The 25744-nt window shown below is 36.3% G+C and overlaps 1 protein-coding gene across 1 annotated transcript; it reads right to left on the reverse strand.

The window, feature by feature from the left end:
• Positions 1-1641: 1641 nt before the first annotated feature.
• On the reverse strand, positions 1642-25021 carry LOC118648430 (the record flags this gene model as incomplete). The annotated part of the gene is made up of 2 exons (XM_036294739.1): positions 24181-25021; positions 1642-1685 (listed from the first exon to the last, which is right to left on the reverse strand). Coding segments are annotated over exons 1-2 (383 nt in total), but the record flags the coding sequence as incomplete, so codon positions are not given.
• Between the last annotated feature and the right edge of the window lie 723 nt (positions 25022-25744).

Genomic DNA, 25744 nt, shown 5'->3' on the forward strand with positions numbered 1-25744 from the left:
TTACAACGTTATCAATATTTAACCGATGCACAACTCTACGTCACACTTCATTTATTTAATCATCAACACCAATGAAAAATTAATTAATCAGTGAGTAACGAGCTCAGATTTTACACTGGCGTCGATGAGATAGATGAGATGTTGTGTGACATAGAATTGTGGATCAGTGAAATGTTGCTGTAATTGTCAATCAATATTCACAACTGTTAATTAGCTCGAATAAAATTTTCAATAAATGTTTTTAATAATACTAATTTTTATTCTTTACTTTACTAGTAACGTATATAATTTCCGGTGACAAACCTTGGTGACAAAAGATGGTTCTTATCCTTACAACGTTATCAATATTTAACCGATGAACAAGTCTACGTCACACCTTATCTATTTAATCATCACCATCAATATATAATTGATTAAATTTAAATTTAAGGAAAAAAATTACATCAATCCAAGATGATCCTTTTAATCAAATTCAACTTAAGTGGCCTATAAACACTGCAAAATATATCCGTTATATCCGAAGAAAATTACCTTTTTAAAAAAGGTAAAAAAAAGGCGCCAAATGTATGGTTTTTCTTTAAGGAAAGAAATAGCAAATCCAAGGTAGGACTTTTGATTAAATTTCACCTGAGTGACATATATAGTATACCTTTATGGTTGGAAAAAATCACATTTGTTTATGTATCAAATAAATCCAAGATAATACTCTTCATCAAATTCAATCAAAATGATACATATAATATAAGTGATATATAGTATACTGTAAAGAAACACATCTTATACCTAAGATAAAACTTCATCTAATTTAGCCCAAGTAATATCACAGACCTTATTCCAACCAAAATCTAACTTTAATTATTAAACTAACGATTATTTTAAATGAAGAATTACACGCGCACGCATTAACCTTCTCTACAAAAATAATGATATCAGAATATTTTGCACCAAATATAACAATGGATATTTATATGAACTGAAACATCTACTGTATTATTCTCTCTCTCTCTCTCTCTCTCTCTTTTTTTTTTTTTTTTTTTTTTTTAACGAGGAAGAGGAAAATCTTCAACCTGACCATCTTGGAAGGATAACTTTTTAGTTATCAACCACCAAGAGGCCAAAGACATCCGGGTGCCCGTACACCCGGATAGTGTGGGATTCTATGGGGGCACATCGCGGGAGATACTGCCCCCATAGCCTACCCACTAAAAACCTCTTCCTATATTCTGTTCTATCTATTCAGCCCTGATGTTAAAGATAATATCTCCCGAAATTTCCGGTAGTAGTAGCGATGCCCAATATTTAGCCAGTATTAGTCATTATACTGTTAATGTATTTTGCTAGTAGGGACATCTCGGTTTCGACCTGACGATCGGACTCGGAATTCATAGATACTTTAAGCTGCAGTGGACCGGTCGACTTTACTTGGTCGTTCTTCGAGGTTTGCCAAGGTTATCGAGTAGTAACTAGTAAAAAAATTAAAAATTGACAATAAATTTAAAAAGTTAATAGCTGTTAACTTATAGTATATAGTTAATTTTAAATATTTTAATTTTTTAACTGTGACAAGTTATTTTGAAAAATTTAACTTAATATCAACTTGATTAACTTGAACTTAATTAATTAAAAAAATATATCAACTTACCCAAGCCTGAGGTTTGCGTATTATTGAACTTCTTTTTTAATAAATCCCGGAGAAATTTCTTGCTCGCCTTAGGACTTATAAAGTTCATGTTGTTTAACTCCGGAGCGATAAACACACTCGGCTCTCTTTGCGTCCGTCGCATAAGAGTAGCGGAGTTCAGATCGGGTTGGTAGGCGTTCTGCTCGCCCAGCGGGAGCCACGCTTGCCAGTAGTTATTCAGAGAGCCAATGCCATTCTTTTTGGCTGTCGATGACGACGTTGTCGTTGTTTCTTCAGGTACACGAACGGGCATCAATTCGCCATTGCAAATCAATCCGAGAAACAGCAAGGTGGATAACATTCTCCACTGAGATACCATTCTTCGCTGTAGGCTCAGCATCATTTTTGTTCTCGTGCTTCTTTTCGTCGAGTTCGGAAAAGATATCTCAAGATGCTCGCGTCTGAATCTTATTCGCCACGTGTCACTTGTCCACGCGCGTCGTGAGCTATGCGTCTCTGACGAGAGAAACGAAAGCTACTAAGTCTTCACGACTTTATATACAACGTATATAATCTCTAACGCTAACTCAAACGCAGCACTAAAAACTTCTGCTGACTTCTGACGCAGCCAAACGCTCCAGCTTCAACGAATGCAGTAGCAGCGGTGGCGACTGTGAAAAGCGACGCGCTTATATACCATACCGAGCTGGCTACCCCGATCCACCATCAGCCAATCAGAAAGATTACCCGCTCTCTCGACTTTGCGAGAATACTATATGCGTCGCCGCGCGCTTGCTCGCCAGTTACTGCGCGGTGCCGCCGACAGGCGGCTCACCTCTCGGTTCTCTCGGGAGTAAAATGCAATTATATAAAGACTACCACCCGCAGCACGATTAAGTAATAAGAAAAAATATAACTTTCTTCTCTTTAAGGGAGTTAACCTACATATAGCGCGGTCGTGCCGAGCGCGAGGGTGCTTCATGTAGAAACGGATCGTCACATAATGCTATTACAGAATTGAGAGAGAGAGAGAAGAGAGATATATATATATATATATCTACACTGAGAAAAAAAATTCTTTCAATCAAGAAAATGCATTTTCTTGAAATAGAATTCTTTGATGCAAACAAATATTTTTTTACAGCAACTAAACAATGTATGCTAGCAAATAAATATTTTATTCTTTTAAGTAAATCATTTCGTACATTTTTGATTTTGTTCCTCTAAGTAATGATTTCATGACATCAATAGTATCATTATTAAACTGAAATAAATCATTTCTTTGTAATAAGAAAACCGAGTTTCTTAAATGTATTTAAAGAAATTTTTTTCTCAGTGTATGTATCCGTATATGTATATTTATATATATATATTTATGTATAATGTAAATCATAAACGTATATCTATATATAATTATACATAATTTTATGTGTACGATCAGTATTCAAACTTATATAAAATTATATATAACTATACGTACTCGACTTTTGGGGGTAAAATTTCTCACTCAATTAAAACGAGTGTGAACCCGTAATCATATATAACCTAGCCTAGCCTAGCCGCGTCTTAATCCTGTAAAAACATTATGTGACGATCCTTCGCTACATGAGGCACCCTCGCGCTCGTCTGCCAATGAATGCGCGCCACTACCGATAGGTAGGTTAACTCTCTTATAGAGAAGGAAATTAATTTTTGCTTGACCTAATCCGCGCGTGCTGCGGGTAGTATATATTATAATATATACTATTTCTTATGATATTTATGTAACTGCATTTTACTCCCGAGAGAACCGAGAGTTAAGCCGTCTAACGGGTCTCGGCCGCGCAGTAACTGGCGAGCAAGCGTGCGGCGACGCAGTAAAGTGACTCTTTAATTAAGATATTCATTCCAAGAAGACATTCTCTCCAAAATAAAAACTGAAAATGTGCACTTCTTGATAAAGAATGAAGAAATTCAGTCTATAAGAGTGAGAAGTAACTCAAATTCAAGTGACTCGGCGTGTCACTCTATATTTCGAGTGAGATTTTCACTCGAAAAAAATTTAGAGAGTAATTGTATTATAATATAAGTTTGTGTACGAATGCTTATAGCATTAGCCGCGTCCGCCGCTACTCGGCTATTAGAAGGAGAGAGACATCCGTCCTTTTTCTCCAAGGCTGCCACGAAGACGAGCGTTCAGCGCATTGACGTCTTCTTCTTTAGATTGATACGACACTCATAATTTTTAATTACGATTTTCTTGCTTATCATGCTCACATTATCCCTTACGTGATAACCTATCCTATCCATAATAAGTTTTATCGAAATCGTTTATCATCACGTCGTGAATCGTGACCTTTTTTTTTGCGTAATGGGCGGTGAATGAGCGGGGCCTCTCATCAAGCGTCAACGCGCTAAACGCTCGTCTTCATGGCAGCCTTGGAGAAAAAGCAATCTAATAGCCAAGTAGCGGCGGACGCGGCCGAGCCGGCCCGAGACCCGAGACTCGAGGCACGAACGCGACACCGAGTGCCCGCCCCCACCGTCGATGCTGGCGGCCGAAAACTTGCACCACTGATCGGCAGTCGAAACGTCTGCGCATTATATTAATCAATTAATGTATTAAATTGCGTTCGCGTTGCAATTCGTTTAAACGTATTTAACAATAAACAAAATTAATTTGCACACACATATCTTAATTGTGCTGACTCTTATTATCCTTCTTGTTTTAATTGAATTACAAGAGCCTAATTATTATTTTTAGTATTAATGTTGGCAATGTTGCTAATTTAAAATATATCAACAATAAGAATTACATATAAGAACATTTAGAGTTTATCGGTAGACACGGTAGTGTCTCTGAACGCTGTTCAGAGTCATATGCTACGTCGTACTAGTGTGAGTTTTTGATTTTTAGATCGATATAATGTACCCCGAAATCATTTCAGTAGCACTTTTGTTTGGTCATAGTGGATTTGCTATATCAAATTTTTAATTTTTAGCAGTGGATTCAGATTTAGCGACCAAAAAGCTTGTAGGATACCAAGTTTCAATTATTTCCCATTGAAAATTGACGTAGTTACAGATTTTTGTCGCCTAACGTCTCGTTTTCTCCCACTGTGGGACGTAGAAAAGCGACATTGAAAAGCGACGGACGACGTAAAGGCCCTCACACATGAATTGACATATCCATAACATTAAGGTTTCGACGCGTTGCAGAATTGGGCGACCGTAACCGTAACCGGCTGAATCAAGTACGTGAGTGATCGAAACCTTACTCATATGGTAATGTCAGTTCATGTGTGAGGACCTTAAGATTTATTTCCTTCTCTCTCTCCGGCGTGCTCCTGCGTGTATTCTTATTGGGTCACGTGGGTTAGCCAGTGACTCGTTCTAATTGTAAGTGACGTGCAGGACATGCAGGATGAGGTTATAATACAAATTTCGATTGCAAATATGTGTAATATATGAAATTTATATGGTAAATATTCTCGTATTGTTATTTTATTATTATACATATATATTAAACATTTAACTGAGCTATGTTACTCTCTGATTCAATTTTACACTGGCGTCGATGAGACAGATAAGATGTGTGCAACAGTTAAATGTTGCTGTAATTTACAATCGATATGTACAGCTTTTAATCTGCTTTAATAAAACTGTAAATAAATGTTTTTTATAATACTAATTTTTATTCTTTGCTTTATTAGTAATGTATGTATAATTACAGGTACCTTGGTGACAAAAGAACTTATCCTTACAACGTTCTCAATATTGCAAACCAATGCACAACTCTACGTGTCACACCTCATCTATTTAACCACCAGCATCAACAGTGTAAAATTAATTAAACAGAGGGTAACACAACTCAGATTTTACACTGGTGTCGATGAGATAGACGAGATGTCGTGCGATATAGAATTGTGGATCAGTTAAATGTTGCTGTAATTGTCAATCAATATTCACAACTTATTAATTAGTTTGAATAAAACTTTAAATACTAATTTGTATTCTTTACTTTAGTAGTAACGTACATAATTGCCGGTACCTTGGTGACAAAGGATGGTTCTTATCCTTACAACGTTATCAATATTTAACCGATGCACAACTCTACGTCACACTTCATTTATTTAATCATCAACACCAATGAAAAATTAATTAATCAGTGAGTAACGAGCTCAGATTTTACACTGGCGTCGATGAGATAGATGAGATGTTGTGTGACATAGAATTGTGGATCAGTGAAATGTTGCTGTAATTGTCAATCAATATTCACAACTGTTAATTAGCTCGAATAAAATTTTCAATAAATGTTTTTAATAATACTAATTTTTATTCTTTACTTTACTAGTAACGTATATAATTTCCGGTGACAAACCTTGGTGACAAAAGATGGTTCTTATCCTTACAACGTTATCAATATTTAACCGATGAACAAGTCTACGTCACACCTTATCTATTTAATCATCACCATCAATATATAATTGATTAAATTTAAATTTAAGGAAAAAAATTACATCAATCCAAGATGATCCTTTTAATCAAATTCAACTTAAGTGGCCTATAAACACTGCAAAATATATCCGTTATATCCGAAGAAAATTACCTTTTTAAAAAAGGTAAAAAAAAGGCGCCAAATGTATGGTTTTTCTTTAAGGAAAGAAATAGCAAATCCAAGGTAGGACTTTTGATTAAATTTCACCTGAGTGACATATATAGTATACCTTTATGGTTGGAAAAAATCACATTTGTTTATGTATCAAATAAATCCAAGATAATACTCTTCATCAAATTCAATCAAAATGATACATATAATATAAGTGATATATAGTATACTGTAAAGAAACACATCTTATACCTAAGATAAAACTTCATCTAATTTAGCCCAAGTAATATCACAGACCTTATTCCAACCAAAATCTAACTTTAATTATTAAACTAACGATTATTTTAAATGAAGAATTACACGCGCACGCATTAACCTTCTCTACAAAAATAATGATATCAGAATATTTTGCACCAAATATAACAATGGATATTTATATGAACTGAAACATCTACTGTATTATTCTCTCTCTCTCTCTCTCTCTCTCTTTTTTTTTTTTTTTTTTTTTTTTTTTAACGAGGAAGAGGAAAATCTTCAACCTGACCATCTTGGAAGGATAACTTTTTAGTTATCAACCACCAAGAGGCCAAAGACATCCGGGTGCCCGTACACCCGGATAGTGTGGGATTCTATGGGGGCACATCGCGGGAGATACTGCCCCCATAGCCTACCCACTAAAAACCTCTTCCTATATTCTGTTCTATCTATTCAGCCCTGATGTTAAAGATAATATCTCCCGAAATTTCCGGTAGTAGTAGCGATGCCCAATATTTAGCCAGTATTAGTCATTATACTGTTAATGTATTTTGCTAGTAGGGACATCTCGGTTTCGACCTGACGATCGGACTCGGAATTCATAGATACTTTAAGCTGCAGTGGACCGGTCGACTTTACTTGGTCGTTCTTCGAGGTTTGCCAAGGTTATCGAGTAGTAACTAGTAAAAAAATTAAAAATTGACAATAAATTTAAAAAGTTAATAGCTGTTAACTTATAGTATATAGTTAATTTTAAATATTTTAATTTTTTAACTGTGACAAGTTATTTTGAAAAATTTAACTTAATATCAACTTGATTAACTTGAACTTAATTAATTAAAAAAATATATCAACTTACCCAAGCCTGAGGTTTGCGTATTATTGAACTTCTTTTTTAATAAATCCCGGAGAAATTTCTTGCTCGCCTTAGGACTTATAAAGTTCATGTTGTTTAACTCCGGAGCGATAAACACACTCGGCTCTCTTTGCGTCCGTCGCATAAGAGTAGCGGAGTTCAGATCGGGTTGGTAGGCGTTCTGCTCGCCCAGCGGGAGCCACGCTTGCCAGTAGTTATTCAGAGAGCCAATGCCATTCTTTTTGGCTGTCGATGACGACGTTGTCGTTGTTTCTTCAGGTACACGAACGGGCATCAATTCGCCATTGCAAATCAATCCGAGAAACAGCAAGGTGGATAACATTCTCCACTGAGATACCATTCTTCGCTGTAGGCTCAGCATCATTTTTGTTCTCGTGCTTCTTTTCGTCGAGTTCGGAAAAGATATCTCAAGATGCTCGCGTCTGAATCTTATTCGCCACGTGTCACTTGTCCACGCGCGTCGTGAGCTATGCGTCTCTGACGAGAGAAACGAAAGCTACTAAGTCTTCACGACTTTATATACAACGTATATAATCTCTAACGCTAACTCAAACGCAGCACTAAAAACTTCTGCTGACTTCTGACGCAGCCAAACGCTCCAGCTTCAACGAATGCAGTAGCAGCGGTGGCGACTGTGAAAAGCGACGCGCTTATATACCATACCGAGCTGGCTACCCCGATCCACCATCAGCCAATCAGAAAGATTACCCGCTCTCTCGACTTTGCGAGAATACTATATGCGTCGCCGCGCGCTTGCTCGCCAGTTACTGCGCGGTGCCGCCGACAGGCGGCTCACCTCTCGGTTCTCTCGGGAGTAAAATGCAATTATATAAAGACTACCACCCGCAGCACGATTAAGTAATAAGAAAAAATATAACTTTCTTCTCTTTAAGGGAGTTAACCTACATATAGCGCGGTCGTGCCGAGCGCGAGGGTGCTTCATGTAGAAACGGATCGTCACATAATGCTATTACAGAATTGAGAGAGAGAGAGAAGAGAGATATATATATATATATATCTACACTGAGAAAAAAAATTCTTTCAATCAAGAAAATGCATTTTCTTGAAATAGAATTCTTTGATGCAAACAAATATTTTTTTACAGCAACTAAACAATGTATGCTAGCAAATAAATATTTTATTCTTTTAAGTAAATCATTTCGTACATTTTTGATTTTGTTCCTCTAAGTAATGATTTCATGACATCAATAGTATCATTATTAAACTGAAATAAATCATTTCTTTGTAATAAGAAAACCGAGTTTCTTAAATGTATTTAAAGAAATTTTTTTCTCAGTGTATGTATCCGTATATGTATATTTATATATATATATTTATGTATAATGTAAATCATAAACGTATATCTATATATAATTATACATAATTTTATGTGTACGATCAGTATTCAAACTTATATAAAATTATATATAACTATACGTACTCGACTTTTGGGGGTAAAATTTCTCACTCAATTAAAACGAGTGTGAACCCGTAATCATATATAACCTAGCCTAGCCTAGCCGCGTCTTAATCCTGTAAAAACATTATGTGACGATCCTTCGCTACATGAGGCACCCTCGCGCTCGTCTGCCAATGAATGCGCGCCACTACCGATAGGTAGGTTAACTCTCTTATAGAGAAGGAAATTAATTTTTGCTTGACCTAATCCGCGCGTGCTGCGGGTAGTATATATTATAATATATACTATTTCTTATGATATTTATGTAACTGCATTTTACTCCCGAGAGAACCGAGAGTTAAGCCGTCTAACGGGTCTCGGCCGCGCAGTAACTGGCGAGCAAGCGTGCGGCGACGCAGTAAAGTGACTCTTTAATTAAGATATTCATTCCAAGAAGACATTCTCTCCAAAATAAAAACTGAAAATGTGCACTTCTTGATAAAGAATGAAGAAATTCAGTCTATAAGAGTGAGAAGTAACTCAAATTCAAGTGACTCGGCGTGTCACTCTATATTTCGAGTGAGATTTTCACTCGAAAAAAATTTAGAGAGTAATTGTATTATAATATAAGTTTGTGTACGAATGCTTATAGCATTAGCCGCGTCCGCCGCTACTCGGCTATTAGAAGGAGAGAGACATCCGTCCTTTTTCTCCAAGGCTGCCACGAAGACGAGCGTTCAGCGCATTGACGTCTTCTTCTTTAGATTGATACGACACTCATAATTTTTAATTACGATTTTCTTGCTTATCATGCTCACATTATCCCTTACGTGATAACCTATCCTATCCATAATAAGTTTTATCGAAATCGTTTATCATCACGTCGTGAATCGTGACCTTTTTTTTTGCGTAATGGGCGGTGAATGAGCGGGGCCTCTCATCAAGCGTCAACGCGCTAAACGCTCGTCTTCATGGCAGCCTTGGAGAAAAAGCAATCTAATAGCCAAGTAGCGGCGGACGCGGCCGAGCCGGCCCGAGACCCGAGACTCGAGGCACGAACGCGACACCGAGTGCCCGCCCCCACCGTCGATGCTGGCGGCCGAAAACTTGCACCACTGATCGGCAGTCGAAACGTCTGCGCATTATATTAATCAATTAATGTATTAAATTGCGTTCGCGTTGCAATTCGTTTAAACGTATTTAACAATAAACAAAATTAATTTGCACACACATATCTTAATTGTGCTGACTCTTATTATCCTTCTTGTTTTAATTGAATTACAAGAGCCTAATTATTATTTTTAGTATTAATGTTGGCAATGTTGCTAATTTAAAATATATCAACAATAAGAATTACATATAAGAACATTTAGAGTTTATCGGTAGACACGGTAGTGTCTCTGAACGCTGTTCAGAGTCATATGCTACGTCGTACTAGTGTGAGTTTTTGATTTTTAGATCGATATAATGTACCCCGAAATCATTTCAGTAGCACTTTTGTTTGGTCATAGTGGATTTGCTATATCAAATTTTTAATTTTTAGCAGTGGATTCAGATTTAGCGACCAAAAAGCTTGTAGGATACCAAGTTTCAATTATTTCCCATTGAAAATTGACGTAGTTACAGATTTTTGTCGCCTAACGTCTCGTTTTCTCCCACTGTGGGACGTAGAAAAGCGACATTGAAAAGCGACGGACGACGTAAAGGCCCTCACACATGAATTGACATATCCATAACATTAAGGTTTCGACGCGTTGCAGAATTGGGCGACCGTAACCGTAACCGGCTGAATCAAGTACGTGAGTGATCGAAACCTTACTCATATGGTAATGTCAGTTCATGTGTGAGGACCTTAAGATTTATTTCCTTCTCTCTCTCCGGCGTGCTCCTGCGTGTATTCTTATTGGGTCACGTGGGTTAGCCAGTGACTCGTTCTAATTGTAAGTGACGTGCAGGACATGCAGGATGAGGTTATAATACAAATTTCGATTGCAAATATGTGTAATATATGAAATTTATATGGTAAATATTCTCGTATTGTTATTTTATTATTATACATATATATTAAACATTTAACTGAGCTATGTTACTCTCTGATTCAATTTTACACTGGCGTCGATGAGACAGATAAGATGTGTGCAACAGTTAAATGTTGCTGTAATTTACAATCGATATGTACAGCTTTTAATCTGCTTTAATAAAACTGTAAATAAATGTTTTTTATAATACTAATTTTTATTCTTTGCTTTATTAGTAATGTATGTATAATTACAGGTACCTTGGTGACAAAAGAACTTATCCTTACAACGTTCTCAATATTGCAAACCAATGCACAACTCTACGTGTCACACCTCATCTATTTAACCACCAGCATCAACAGTGTAAAATTAATTAAACAGAGGGTAACACAACTCAGATTTTACACTGGTGTCGATGAGATAGACGAGATGTCGTGCGATATAGAATTGTGGATCAGTTAAATGTTGCTGTAATTGTCAATCAATATTCACAACTTATTAATTAGTTTGAATAAAACTTTAAATACTAATTTGTATTCTTTACTTTAGTAGTAACGTACATAATTGCCGGTACCTTGGTGACAAAGGATGGTTCTTATCCTTACAACGTTATCAATATTTAACCGATGCACAACTCTACGTCACACTTCATTTATTTAATCATCAACACCAATGAAAAATTAATTAATCAGTGAGTAACGAGCTCAGATTTTACACTGGCGTCGATGAGATAGATGAGATGTTGTGTGACATAGAATTGTGGATCAGTGAAATGTTGCTGTAATTGTCAATCAATATTCACAACTGTTAATTAGCTCGAATAAAATTTTCAATAAATGTTTTTAATAATACTAATTTTTATTCTTTACTTTACTAGTAACGTATATAATTTCCGGTGACAAACCTTGGTGACAAAAGATGGTTCTTATCCTTACAACGTTATCAATATTTAACCGATGAACAAGTCTACGTCACACCTTATCTATTTAATCATCACCATCAATATATAATTGATTAAATTTAAATTTAAGGAAAAAAATTACATCAATCCAAGATGATCCTTTTAATCAAATTCAACTTAAGTGGCCTATAAACACTGCAAAATATATCCGTTATATCCGAAGAAAATTACCTTTTTAAAAAAGGTAAAAAAAAGGCGCCAAATGTATGGTTTTTCTTTAAGGAAAGAAATAGCAAATCCAAGGTAGGACTTTTGATTAAATTTCACCTGAGTGACATATATAGTATACCTTTATGGTTGGAAAAAATCACATTTGTTTATGTATCAAATAAATCCAAGATAATACTCTTCATCAAATTCAATCAAAATGATACATATAATATAAGTGATATATAGTATACTGTAAAGAAACACATCTTATACCTAAGATAAAACTTCATCTAATTTAGCCCAAGTAATATCACAGACCTTATTCCAACCAAAATCTAACTTTAATTATTAAACTAACGATTATTTTAAATGAAGAATTACACGCGCACGCATTAACCTTCTCTACAAAAATAATGATATCAGAATATTTTGCACCAAATATAACAATGGATATTTATATGAACTGAAACATCTACTGTATTATTCTCTCTCTCTCTCTCTCTCTCTTTTTTTTTTTTTTTTTTTTTTTTAACGAGGAAGAGGAAAATCTTCAACCTGACCATCTTGGAAGGATAACTTTTTAGTTATCAACCACCAAGAGGCCAAAGACATCCGGGTGCCCGTACACCCGGATAGTGTGGGATTCTATGGGGGCACATCGCGGGAGATACTGCCCCCATAGCCTACCCACTAAAAACCTCTTCCTATATTCTGTTCTATCTATTCAGCCCTGATGTTAAAGATAATATCTCCCGAAATTTCCGGTAGTAGTAGCGATGCCCAATATTTAGCCAGTATTAGTCATTATACTGTTAATGTATTTTGCTAGTAGGGACATCTCGGTTTCGACCTGACGATCGGACTCGGAATTCATAGATACTTTAAGCTGCAGTGGACCGGTCGACTTTACTTGGTCGTTCTTCGAGGTTTGCCAAGGTTATCGAGTAGTAACTAGTAAAAAAATTAAAAATTGACAATAAATTTAAAAAGTTAATAGCTGTTAACTTATAGTATATAGTTAATTTTAAATATTTTAATTTTTTAACTGTGACAAGTTATTTTGAAAAATTTAACTTAATATCAACTTGATTAACTTGAACTTAATTAATTAAAAAAATATATCAACTTACCCAAGCCTGAGGTTTGCGTATTATTGAACTTCTTTTTTAATAAATCCCGGAGAAATTTCTTGCTCGCCTTAGGACTTATAAAGTTCATGTTGTTTAACTCCGGAGCGATAAACACACTCGGCTCTCTTTGCGTCCGTCGCATAAGAGTAGCGGAGTTCAGATCGGGTTGGTAGGCGTTCTGCTCGCCCAGCGGGAGCCACGCTTGCCAGTAGTTATTCAGAGAGCCAATGCCATTCTTTTTGGCTGTCGATGACGACGTTGTCGTTGTTTCTTCAGGTACACGAACGGGCATCAATTCGCCATTGCAAATCAATCCGAGAAACAGCAAGGTGGATAACATTCTCCACTGAGATACCATTCTTCGCTGTAGGCTCAGCATCATTTTTGTTCTCGTGCTTCTTTTCGTCGAGTTCGGAAAAGATATCTCAAGATGCTCGCGTCTGAATCTTATTCGCCACGTGTCACTTGTCCACGCGCGTCGTGAGCTATGCGTCTCTGACGAGAGAAACGAAAGCTACTAAGTCTTCACGACTTTATATACAACGTATATAATCTCTAACGCTAACTCAAACGCAGCACTAAAAACTTCTGCTGACTTCTGACGCAGCCAAACGCTCCAGCTTCAACGAATGCAGTAGCAGCGGTGGCGACTGTGAAAAGCGACGCGCTTATATACCATACCGAGCTGGCTACCCCGATCCACCATCAGCCAATCAGAAAGATTACCCGCTCTCTCGACTTTGCGAGAATACTATATGCGTCGCCGCGCGCTTGCTCGCCAGTTACTGCGCGGTGCCGCCGACAGGCGGCTCACCTCTCGGTTCTCTCGGGAGTAAAATGCAATTATATAAAGACTACCACCCGCAGCACGATTAAGTAATAAGAAAAAATATAACTTTCTTCTCTTTAAGGGAGTTAACCTACATATAGCGCGGTCGTGCCGAGCGCGAGGGTGCTTCATGTAGAAACGGATCGTCACATAATGCTATTACAGAATTGAGAGAGAGAGAGAGAAGAGAGATATATATATATATATCTACACTGAGAAAAAAAATTCTTTCAATCAAGAAAATGCATTTTCTTGAAATAGAATTCTTTGATGCAAACAAATATTTTTTTACAGCAACTAAACAATGTATGCTAGCAAATAAATATTTTATTCTTTTAAGTAAATCATTTCGTACATTTTTGATTTTGTTCCTCTAAGTAATGATTTCATGACATCAATAGTATCATTATTAAACTGAAATAAATCATTTCTTTGTAATAAGAAAACCGAGTTTCTTAAATGTATTTAAAGAAATTTTTTTCTCAGTGTATGTATCCGTATATGTATATTTATATATATATATTTATGTATAATGTAAATCATAAACGTATATCTATATATAATTATACATAATTTTATGTGTACGATCAGTATTCAAACTTATATAAAATTATATATAACTATACGTACTCGACTTTTGGGGGTAAAATTTCTCACTCAATTAAAACGAGTGTGAACCCGTAATCATATATAACCTAGCCTAGCCTAGCCGCGTCTTAATCCTGTAAAAACATTATGTGACGATCCTTCGCTACATGAGGCACCCTCGCGCTCGTCTGCCAATGAATGCGCGCCACTACCGATAGGTAGGTTAACTCTCTTATAGAGAAGGAAATTAATTTTTGCTTGACCTAATCCGCGCGTGCTGCGGGTAGTATATATTATAATATATACTATTTCTTATGATATTTATGTAACTGCATTTTACTCCCGAGAGAACCGAGAGTTAAGCCGTCTAACGGGTCTCGGCCGCGCAGTAACTGGCGAGCAAGCGTGCGGCGACGCAGTAAAGTGACTCTTTAATTAAGATATTCATTCCAAGAAGACATTCTCTCCAAAATAAAAACTGAAAATGTGCACTTCTTGATAAAGAATGAAGAAATTCAGTCTATAAGAGTGAGAAGTAACTCAAATTCAAGTGACTCGGCGTGTCACTCTATATTTCGAGTGAGATTTTCACTCGAAAAAAATTTAGAGAGTAATTGTATTATAATATAAGTTTGTGTACGAATGCTTATAGCATTAGCCGCGTCCGCCGCTACTCGGCTATTAGAAGGAGAGAGACATCCGTCCTTTTTCTCCAAGGCTGCCACGAAGACGAGCGTTCAGCGCATTGACGTCTTCTTCTTTAGATTGATACGACACTCATAATTTTTAATTACGATTTTCTTGCTTATCATGCTCACATTATCCCTTACGTGATAACCTATCCTATCCATAATAAGTTTTATCGAAATCGTTTATCATCACGTCGTGAATCGTGACCTTTTTTTTTGCGTAATGGGCGGTGAATGAGCGGGGCCTCTCATCAAGCGTCAACGCGCTAAACGCTCGTCTTCATGGCAGCCTTGGAGAAAAAGCAATCTAATAGCCAAGTAGCGGCGGACGCGGCCGAGCCGGCCCGAGACCCGAGACTCGAGGCACGAACGCGACACCGAGTGCCCGCCCCCACCGTCGATGCTGGCGGCCGAAAACTTGCACCACTGATCGGCAGTCGAAACGTCTGCGCATTATATTAATCAATTAATGTATTAAATTGCGTTCGCGTTGCAATTCGTTTAAACGTATTTAACAATAAACAAAATTAATTTGCACACACATATCTTAATTGTGCTGACTCTTATTATCCTTCTTGTTTTAATTGAATTACAAGAGCCTAATTATTATTTTTAGTATTAATGTTGGGAATGTTGCTAATTTAAAATATATCAACAATAAGAATTACATATAAGAACATTTAGAGTTTATCGGTAGACACGGTAGTGTCTCTGAACGCTGTTCAGAGTCATATGCTACGTCGTACTAGTGTGAGTTTTTGATTTTTAGATCGATATAATGTACCCCGAAATCATTTCAGTAGCACTTTTGTTTGGTCATAGTGGATTTGCTATATCAAATTTTTAATTTTTAGCAGTGGATTCAGATTTAGCGACCAAAAAGCTTGTAGGATACCAAGTTTCAATTATTTCCCATTGAAAATTGACGTAGTTACAGATTTTTGTCGCCTAACGTCTCGTTTTCTCCCACTGTGGGACGTAGAAAAGCGACATTGAAAAGCGACGGACGACGTAAAGGCCCTCACACATGAATTGACATATCCATAACATTAAGGTTTCGACGCGTTGCAGAATTGGGCGACCGTAACCGTAACCGGCTGAATCAAGTACGTGAGTGATCGAAACCTTACTCATATGGTAATGTCAGTTCATGTGTGAGGACCTTAAGATTTATTTCCTTCTCTCTCTCCGGCGTGCTCCTGCGTGTATTCTTATTGGGTCACGTGGGTTAGCCAGTGACTCGTTCTAATTGTAAGTGACGTGCAGGACATGCAGGATGAGGTTATAATACAAATTTCGATTGCAAATATGTGTAATATATGAAATTTATATGGTAAATATTCTCGTATTGTTATTTTATTATTATACATATATATTAAACATTTAACTGAGCTATGTTACTCTCTGATTCAATTTTACACTGGCGTCGATGAGACAGATAAGATGTGTGCAACAGTTAAATGTTGCTGTAATTTACAATCGATATGTACAGCTTTTAATCTGCTTTAATAAAACTGTAAATAAATGTTTTTTATAATACTAATTTTTATTCTTTGCTTTATTAGTAATGTATGTATAATTACAGGTACCTTGGTGACAAAAGAACTTATCCTTACAACGTTCTCAATATTGCAAACCAATGCACAACTCTACGTGTCACACCTCATCTATTTAACCACCAGCATCAACAGTGTAAAATTAATTAAACAGAGGGTAACATAACTCAGATTTTACACTGGTGTCGATGAGATAGACGAGATGTCGTGCGATATAGAATTGTGGATCAGTTAAATGTTGCTGTAATTGTCAATCAATATTCACAACTTATTAATTAGTTTGAATAAAACTTTAAATACTAATTTGTATTCTTTACTTTAGTAGTAACGTACATAATTGCCGGTACCTTGGTGACAAAGGATGGTTCTTATCCTTACAACGTTATCAATATTTAACCGATGCACAACTCTACGTCACACTTCATTTATTTAATCATCAAAACCAATGAAAAATTAATTAATCAGTGAGTAACGAGCTCAGATTTTACACTGGCGTCGATGAGATAGATGAGATGTTGTGTGACATAGAATTGTGGATCAGTGAAATGTTGCTGTAATTGTCAATCAATATTCACAACTGTTAATTAGCTCGAATAAAATTTTCAATAAATGTTTTAATAATACTAATTTTTATTCTTTACTTTACTAGTAACGTATATAATTTCCGGTGACAAACCTTGGTGACAAAAGATGGTTCTTATCCTTACAACGTTATCAATATTTAACCGATGAACAAGTCTACGTCACACCTTATCTATTTAATCATCACCATCAATATATAATTGATTAAATTTAAATTTAAGGAAAAAAATTACATCAATCCAAGATGATCCTTTTAATCAAATTCAACTTAAGTGGCCTATAAACACTGCAAAATATATCCGTTATATCCGAAGAAAATTACCTTTTTAAAAAAGGTAAAAAAAAGGCGCCAAATGTATGGTTTTTCTTTAAGGAAAGAAATAGCAAATCCAAGGTAGGACTTTTGATTAAATTTCACCTGAGTGACATATATAGTATACCTTTATGGTTGGAAAAAATCACATTTGTTTATGTATCAAATAAATCCAAGATAATACTCTTCATCAAATTCAATCAAAATGATACATATAATATAAGTGATATATAGTATACTGTAAAGAAACACATCTTATACCTAAGATAAAACTTCATCTAATTTAGCCCAAGTAATATCACAGACCTTCTTATTCCAACCAAAATCTAACTTTAATTATTAAACTAACGATTATTTTAAATGAAGAATTACACGCGCACGCATTAACCTTCTCTACAAAAATAATGATATCAGAATATTTTGCACCAAATATAACAATGGATATTTATATGAACTGAAACATCTACTGTATTATTCTCTCTCTCTCTCTCTCTCTCTCTCTTTTTTTTTTTTTTTTTTTTTTAACGAGGAAGAGGAAAATCTTCAACCTGACCATCTTGGAAGGATAACTTTGTAGTTATCAACCACCAAGAGGCCAAAGACATCCGGGTGCCCGTACACCCGGATAGTGTGGGATTCTATGGGGGCACATCGCGGGAGATACTGCCCCCATAGCCTACCCACTAAAAACCTCTTCCTATATTCTGTTCTATCTATTCAGCCCTGATGTTAAAGATAATATCTCCCGAAATTTCCGGTAGTAGTAGCGATGCCCAATATTTAGCCAGTATTAGTCATTATACTGTTAATGTATTTTGCTAGTAGGGACATCTCGGTTTCGACCTGACGATCGGACTCGGAATTCATAGATACTTTAAGCTGCAGTGGACCGGTCGACTTTACTTGGTCGTTCTTCGAGGTTTGCCAAGGTTATCGAGTAGTAACTAGTAAAAAAATTAAAAATTGACAATAAATTTAAAAAGTTAATAGCTGTTAACTTATAGTATATAGTTAATTTTAAATATTTTAATTTTTTAACTGTGACAAGTTATTTTGAAAAATTTAACTTAATATCAACTTGATTAACTTGAACTTAATTAATTAAAAAAATATATCAACTTACCCAAGCCTGAGGTTTTGCGTATTATTGAACTTCTTTTTTAATAAATCCCGGAGAAATTTCTTGCTCGCCTTAGGACTTATAAAGTTCATGTTGTTTAACTCCGGAGCGATAAACACACTCGGCTCTCTTTGCGTCCGTCGCATAAGAGTAGCGGAGTTCAGATCGGGTTGGTAGGCGTTCTGCTCGCCCAGCGGGAGCCACGCTTGCCAGTAGTTATTCAGAGAGCCAATGCCATTCTTTTTGGCTGTCGATGACGACGTTGTCGTTGTTTCTTCAGGTACACGAACGGGCATCAATTCGCCATTGCAAATCAATCCGAGAAACAGCAAGGTGGATAACATTCTCCACTGAGATACCATTCTTCGCTGTAGGCTCAGCATCATTTTTGTTCTCGTGCTTCTTTTCGTCGAGTTCGGAAAAGATATCTCAAGATGCTCGCGTCTGAATCTTATTCGCCACGTGTCACTTGTCCACGCGCGTCGTGAGCTATGCGTCTCTGACGAGAGAAACGAAAGCTACTAAGTCTTCACGACTTTATATACAACGTATATAATCTCTAACGCTAACTCAAACGCAGCACTAAAAACTTCTGCTGACTTCTGACGCAGCCAAACGCTCCAGCTTCAACGAATGCAGTAGCAGCGGTGGCGACTGTGAAAAGCGACGCGCTTATATACCATACCGAGCTGGCTACCCCGATCCACCATCAGCCAATCAGAAAGATTACCCGCTCTCTCGACTTTGCGAGAATACTATATGCGTCGCCGCGCGCTTGCTCGCCAGTTACTGCGCGGCGCCGCCGACAGGCGGCTCACCTCTCGGTTCTCTCGGGAGTAAAATGCAATTATATAAAGACTACCACCCGCAGCACGATTAAGTAATAAGAAAAAATATAACTTTCTTCTCTTTAAGGGAGTTAACCTACATATAGCGCGGTCGTGCCGAGCGCGAGGGTGCTTCATGTAGAAACGGATCGTCACATAATGCTATTACAGAATTGAGAGAGAGAGAGAAGAGAGATATATAATATATATATATATATATATATATCTACACTGAGAAAAAAAATTCTTTCAATCAAGAAAATGCATTTTCTTGAAATAGAATTCTTTGATGCAAACAAATATTTTTTTACAGCAACTAAACAATGTATGCTAGCAAATAAATATTTTATTCTTTTAAGTAAATCATTTCGTACATTTTTGATTTTGTTCCTCTAAGTAATGATTTCATGACATCAATAGTATCATTATTAAACTGAAATAAATCATTTCTTTGTAATAAGAAAACCGAGTTTCTTAAATGTATTTAAAGAAATTTTTTTCTCAGTGTATGTATCCGTATATGTATATTTATATATATATTTATGTATAATGTAAATCATAAACGTATATCTATATATAATTATACATAATTTTATGTGTACGATCAGTATTCAAACTTATATAAAATTATATATAACTATACGTACTCGACTTTTGGGGGTAAAATTTCTCACTCAATTAAAACGAGTGTGAACCCGTAATCATATATAACCTAGCCTAGCCTAGCCGCGTCTTAATCCTGTAAAAACATTATGTGACGATCCTTCGCTACATGAGGCACCCTCGCGCTCGTCTGCCAATGAATGCGCGCCACTACCGATAGGTAGGTTAACTCTCTTATAGAGAAGGAAATTAATTTTTGCTTGACCTAATCCGCGCGTGCTGCGGGTAGTATATATTATAATATATACTATTTCTTATGATATTTATGTAACTGCATTTTACTCCGAGAGAACCGAGAGTTAAGCCGTCTAACGGGTCTCGGCCGCGCAGTAACTGGCGAGCAAGCGTGCGGCGACGCAGTAAAGTGACTCTTTAATTAAGATATTCATTCCAAGAAGACATTCTCTCCAAAATAAAAACTGAAAATGTGCACTTCTTGATAAAGAATGAAGAAATTCAGTCTATAAGAGTGAGAAGTAACTCAAATTCAAGTGACTCGGCGTGTCACTCTATATTTCGAGTGAGATTTTCACTCGAAAAAAATTTAGAGAGTAATTGTATTATAATATAAGTTTGTGTACGAATGCTTATAGCATTAGCCGCGTCCGCCGCTACTCGGCTATTAGAAGGAGAGAGACATCCGTCCTTTTTCTCCAAGGCTGCCACGAAGACGAGCGTTCAGCGCATTGACGTCTTCTTCTTTAGATTGATACGACACTCATAATTTTTAATTACGATTTTCTTGCTTATCATGCTCACATTATCCCTTACGTGATAACCTATCCTATCCATAATAAGTTTTATCGAAATCGTTTATCATCACGTCGTGAATCGTGACCTTTTTTTTTTGCGTAATGGGCGGTGAATGAGCGGGGCCTCTCATCAAGCGTCAACGCGCTAAACGCTCGTCTTCATGGCAGCCTTGGAGAAAAAGCAATCTAATAGCCAAGTAGCGGCGGACGCGGCCGAGCCGGCCCGAGACCCGAGACTCGAGGCACGAACGCGACACCGAGTGCCCGCCCCCACCGTCGATGCTGGCGGCCGAAAACTTGCACCACTGATCGGCAGTCGAAACGTCTGCGCATTATATTAATCAATTAATGTATTAAATTGCGTTCGCGTTGCAATTCGTTTAAACGTATTTAACAATAAACAAAATTAATTTGCACACACATATCTTAATTGTGCTGACTCTTATTATCCTTCTTGTTTTAATTGAATTACAAGAGCCTAATTATTATTTTTAGTATTAATGTTGGGAATGTTGCTAATTTAAAATATATCAACAATAAGAATTACATATAAGAACATTTAGAGTTTATCGGTAGTGTCTCTGAACGCTGTTCAGAGTCATATGCTACGTCGTACTAGTGTGAGTTTTTGATTTTTAGATCGATATAATGTACCCCGAAATCATTTCAGTAGCACTTTTGTTTGGTCATAGTGGATTTGCTATATCAAATTTTTAATTTTTAGCAGTGGATTCAGATTTAGCGACCAAAAAGCTTGTAGGATACCAAGTTTCAATTATTTCCCATTGAAAATTGACGTAGTTACAGATTTTTGTCGCCTAACGTCTCGTTTTCTCCCACTGTGGGACGTAGAAAAGCGACATTGAAAAGCGACGGACGACGTAAAGGCCCTCACACATGAATTGACATATCCATAACATTAAGGTTTCGACGCGTTGCAGAATTGGGCGACCGTAACCGTAACCGGCTGAATCAAGTACGTGAGTGATCGAAACCTTACTCATATGGTAATGTCAGTTCATGTGTGAGGACCTTAAGATTTATTTCCTTCTCTCTCTCCGGCGTGCTCCTGCGTGTATTCTTATTGGGTCACGTGGGTTAGCCAGTGACTCGTTCTAATTGTAAGTGACGTGCAGGACATGCAGGATGAGGTTATAATACAAATTTCGATTGCAAATATGTGTAATATATGAAATTTATATGGTAAATATTCTCGTATTGTTATTTTATTATTATACATATATATTAAACATTTAACTGAGCTATGTTACTCTCTGATTCAATTTTACACTGGCGTCGATGAGACAGATAAGATGTGTGCAACAGTTAAATGTTGCTGTAATTTACAATCGATATGTACAGCTTTTAATCTGCTTTAATAAAACTGTAAATAAATGTTTTTTATAATACTAATTTTTATTCTTTGCTTTATTAGTAATGTATGTATAATTACAGGTACCTTGGTGACAAAAGAACTTATCCTTACAACGTTCTCAATATTGCAAACCAATGCACAACTCTACGTGTCACACCTCATCTATTTAACCACCAGCATCAACAGTGTAAAATTAATTAAACAGAGGGTAACATAACTCAGATTTTACACTGGTGTCGATGAGATAGACGAGATGTCGTGCGATATAGAATTGTGGATCAGTTAAATGTTGCTGTAATTGTCAATCAATATTCACAACTTATTAATTAGTTTGAATAAAACTTTAAATACTAATTTGTATTCTTTACTTTAGTAGTAACGTACATAATTGCCGGTACCTTGGTGACAAAGGATGGTTCTTATCCTTACAACGTTATCAATATTTAACCGATGCACAACTCTACGTCACACTTCATTTATTTAATCATCAACACCAATGAAAAATTAATTAATCAGTGAGTAACGAGCTCAGATTTTACACTGGCGTCGATGAGATAGATGAGATGTTGTGTGACATAGAATTGTGGATCAGTGAAATGTTGCTGTAATTGTCAATCAATATTCACAACTGTTAATTAGCTCGAATAAAATTTTCAATAAATGTTTTTAATAATACTAATTTTTATTCTTTACTTTACTAGTAACGTATATAATTTCCGGTGACAAACCTTGGTGACAAAAGATGGTTCTTATCCTTACAACGTTATCAATATTTAACCGATGAACAAGTCTACGTCACACCTTATCTATTTAATCATCACCATCAATATATAATTGATTAAATTTAAATTTAAGGAAAAAAATTACATCAATCCAAGATGATCCTTTTAATCAAATTCAACTTAAGTGGCCTATAAACACTGCAAAATATATCCGTTATATCCGAAGAAAATTACCTTTTTAAAAAAGGTAAAAAAAAGGCGCCAAATGTATGGTTTTTCTTTAAGGAAAGAAATAGCAAATCCAAGGTAGGACTTTTGATTAAATTTCACCTGAGTGACATATATAGTATACCTTTATGGTTGGAAAAAATCACATTTGTTTATGTATCAAATAAATCCAAGATAATACTCTTCATCAAATTCAATCAAAATGATACATATAATATAAGTGATATATAGTATACTGTAAAGAAACACATCTTATACCTAAGATAAAACTTCATCTAATTTAGCCCAAGTAATATCACAGACCTTCTTATTCCAACCAAAATCTAACTTTAATTATTAAACTAACGATTATTTTAAATGAAGAATTACACGCGCACGCATTAACCTTCTCTACAAAAATAATGATATCAGAATATTTTGCACCAAATATAACAATGGATATTTATATGAACTGAAACATCTACTGTATTATTCTCTCTCTCTCTCTCTCTCTCTCTTTTTTTTTTTTTTTTTTTTTTAACGAGGAAGAGGAAAATCTTCAACCTGACCATCTTGGAAGGATAACTTTGTAGTTATCAACCACCAAGAGGCCAAAGACATCCGGGTGCCCGTACACCCGGATAGTGTGGGATTCTATGGGGGCACATCGCGGGAGATACTGCCCCCATAGCCTACCCACTAAAAACCTCTTCCTATATTCTGTTCTATCTATTCAGCCCTGATGTTAAAGATAATATCTCCCGAAATTTCCGGTAGTAGTAGCGATGCCCAATATTTAGCCAGTATTAGTCATTATACTGTTAATGTATTTTGCTAGTAGGGACATCTCGGTTTCGACCTGACGATCGGACTCGGAATTCATAGATACTTTAAGCTGCAGTGGACCGGTCGACTTTACTTGGTCGTTCTTCGAGGTTTCGAACTTCTTTTTTAATAAATCCCGGAGAAATTTCTTGCTCGCCTTAGGACTTATAAAGTTCATGTTGTTTAACTCCGGAGCGATAAACACACTCGGCTCTCTTTGCGTCCGTCGCATAAGAGTAGCGGAGTTCAGATCGGGTTGGTAGGCGTTCTGCTCGCCCAGCGGGAGCCACGCTTGCCAGTAGTTATTCAGAGAGCCAATGCCATTCTTTTTGGCTGTCGATGACGACGTTGTCGTTGTTTCTTCAGGTACACGAACGGGCATCAATTCGCCATTGCAAATCAATCCGAGAAACAGCAAGGTGGATAATATTCTCCACTGAGATACCATTCTTCGCTGTAGGCTCAGCATCATTTTTGTTCTCGTGCTTCTTTTCGTCGAGTTCGGAAAAGATATCTCAAGATGCTCGCGTCTGAATCTTATTCGCCACGTGTCACTTGTCCACGCGCGTCGTGAGCTATGCGTCTCTGACGAGAGAAACGAAAGCTACTAAGTCTTCACGACTTTATATACAACGTATATAATCTCTAACGCTAATTCAAACGCAGCACTAAAAACTTCTGCTGACTTCTGACGCAGCCAAACGCTCCAGCTTCAACGAATGCAGTAGCAGCGGTGGCGACTGTGAAAAGCGACGCGCTTATATACCATACCGAGCTGGCTACCCCGATCCACCATCAGCCAATCAGAAAGATTACCCGCTTTCTCGACTTTGCGAGAATACTATATGCGTCGCCGCGCGCTTGCTCGCCAGTTACTGCGCGGCGCCGCCGACAGGCGGCTCACCTCTCGGTTCTCTCGGGAGTAAAATGCAATTATATAAAGACTACCACCCGCAGCACGATTAAGTAATAAGAAAAAATATAACTTTCTTCTCTTTAAGGGAGTTAACCTACATATAGCGCGGTCGTGCCGAGCGCGAGGGTGCTTCATGTAGAAACGGATCGTCACATAATGCTATTACAGAATTGAGAGAGAGAGAGAAAAGAGATATATAATATATATATATATATATATATATATATATATATATATATCTACACTGAGAAAAAAAATTCTTTCAATCAAGAAAATGCATTTTCTTGAAATAGAATTCTTTGATGCAAACAAATATTTTTTTACAGCAACTAAACAAGGTATGCTAGCAAATAAATATTTTATTCTTTTAAGTAAATCATTTCGTACATTTTTGATTTTGTTCCTCTAAGTAATGATTTCATGACATCAATAGTATCATTATTAAACTGAAATAAATCATTTCTTTGTAATAAGAAAACCGAGTTTCTTAAATGTATTTAAAGAAATTTTTTTCTCAGTGTATGTATCCGTATATGTATATTTATATATATATTTATGTATAATGTAAATCATAAACGTATATCTATATATAATTATACATAATTTTATGTGTACGATCAGTATTCAAACTTATATAAAATTATATATAACTATACGTACTCGACTTTTGGGGGTAAAATTTCTCACTCAATTAAAACGAGTGTGAACCCGTAATCATATATAACCTAGCCTAGCCTAGCCGCGTCTTAATCCTGTAAAAACATTATGTGACGATCCTTCG

The sequence above is a fragment of the Monomorium pharaonis genome, unplaced genomic scaffold (assembly GCF_013373865.1).
Source record: "Monomorium pharaonis isolate MP-MQ-018 unplaced genomic scaffold, ASM1337386v2 scaffold_433, whole genome shotgun sequence".
In the NCBI taxonomy this organism is placed as follows: Eukaryota; Metazoa; Arthropoda; class Insecta; order Hymenoptera; family Formicidae; genus Monomorium; species Monomorium pharaonis.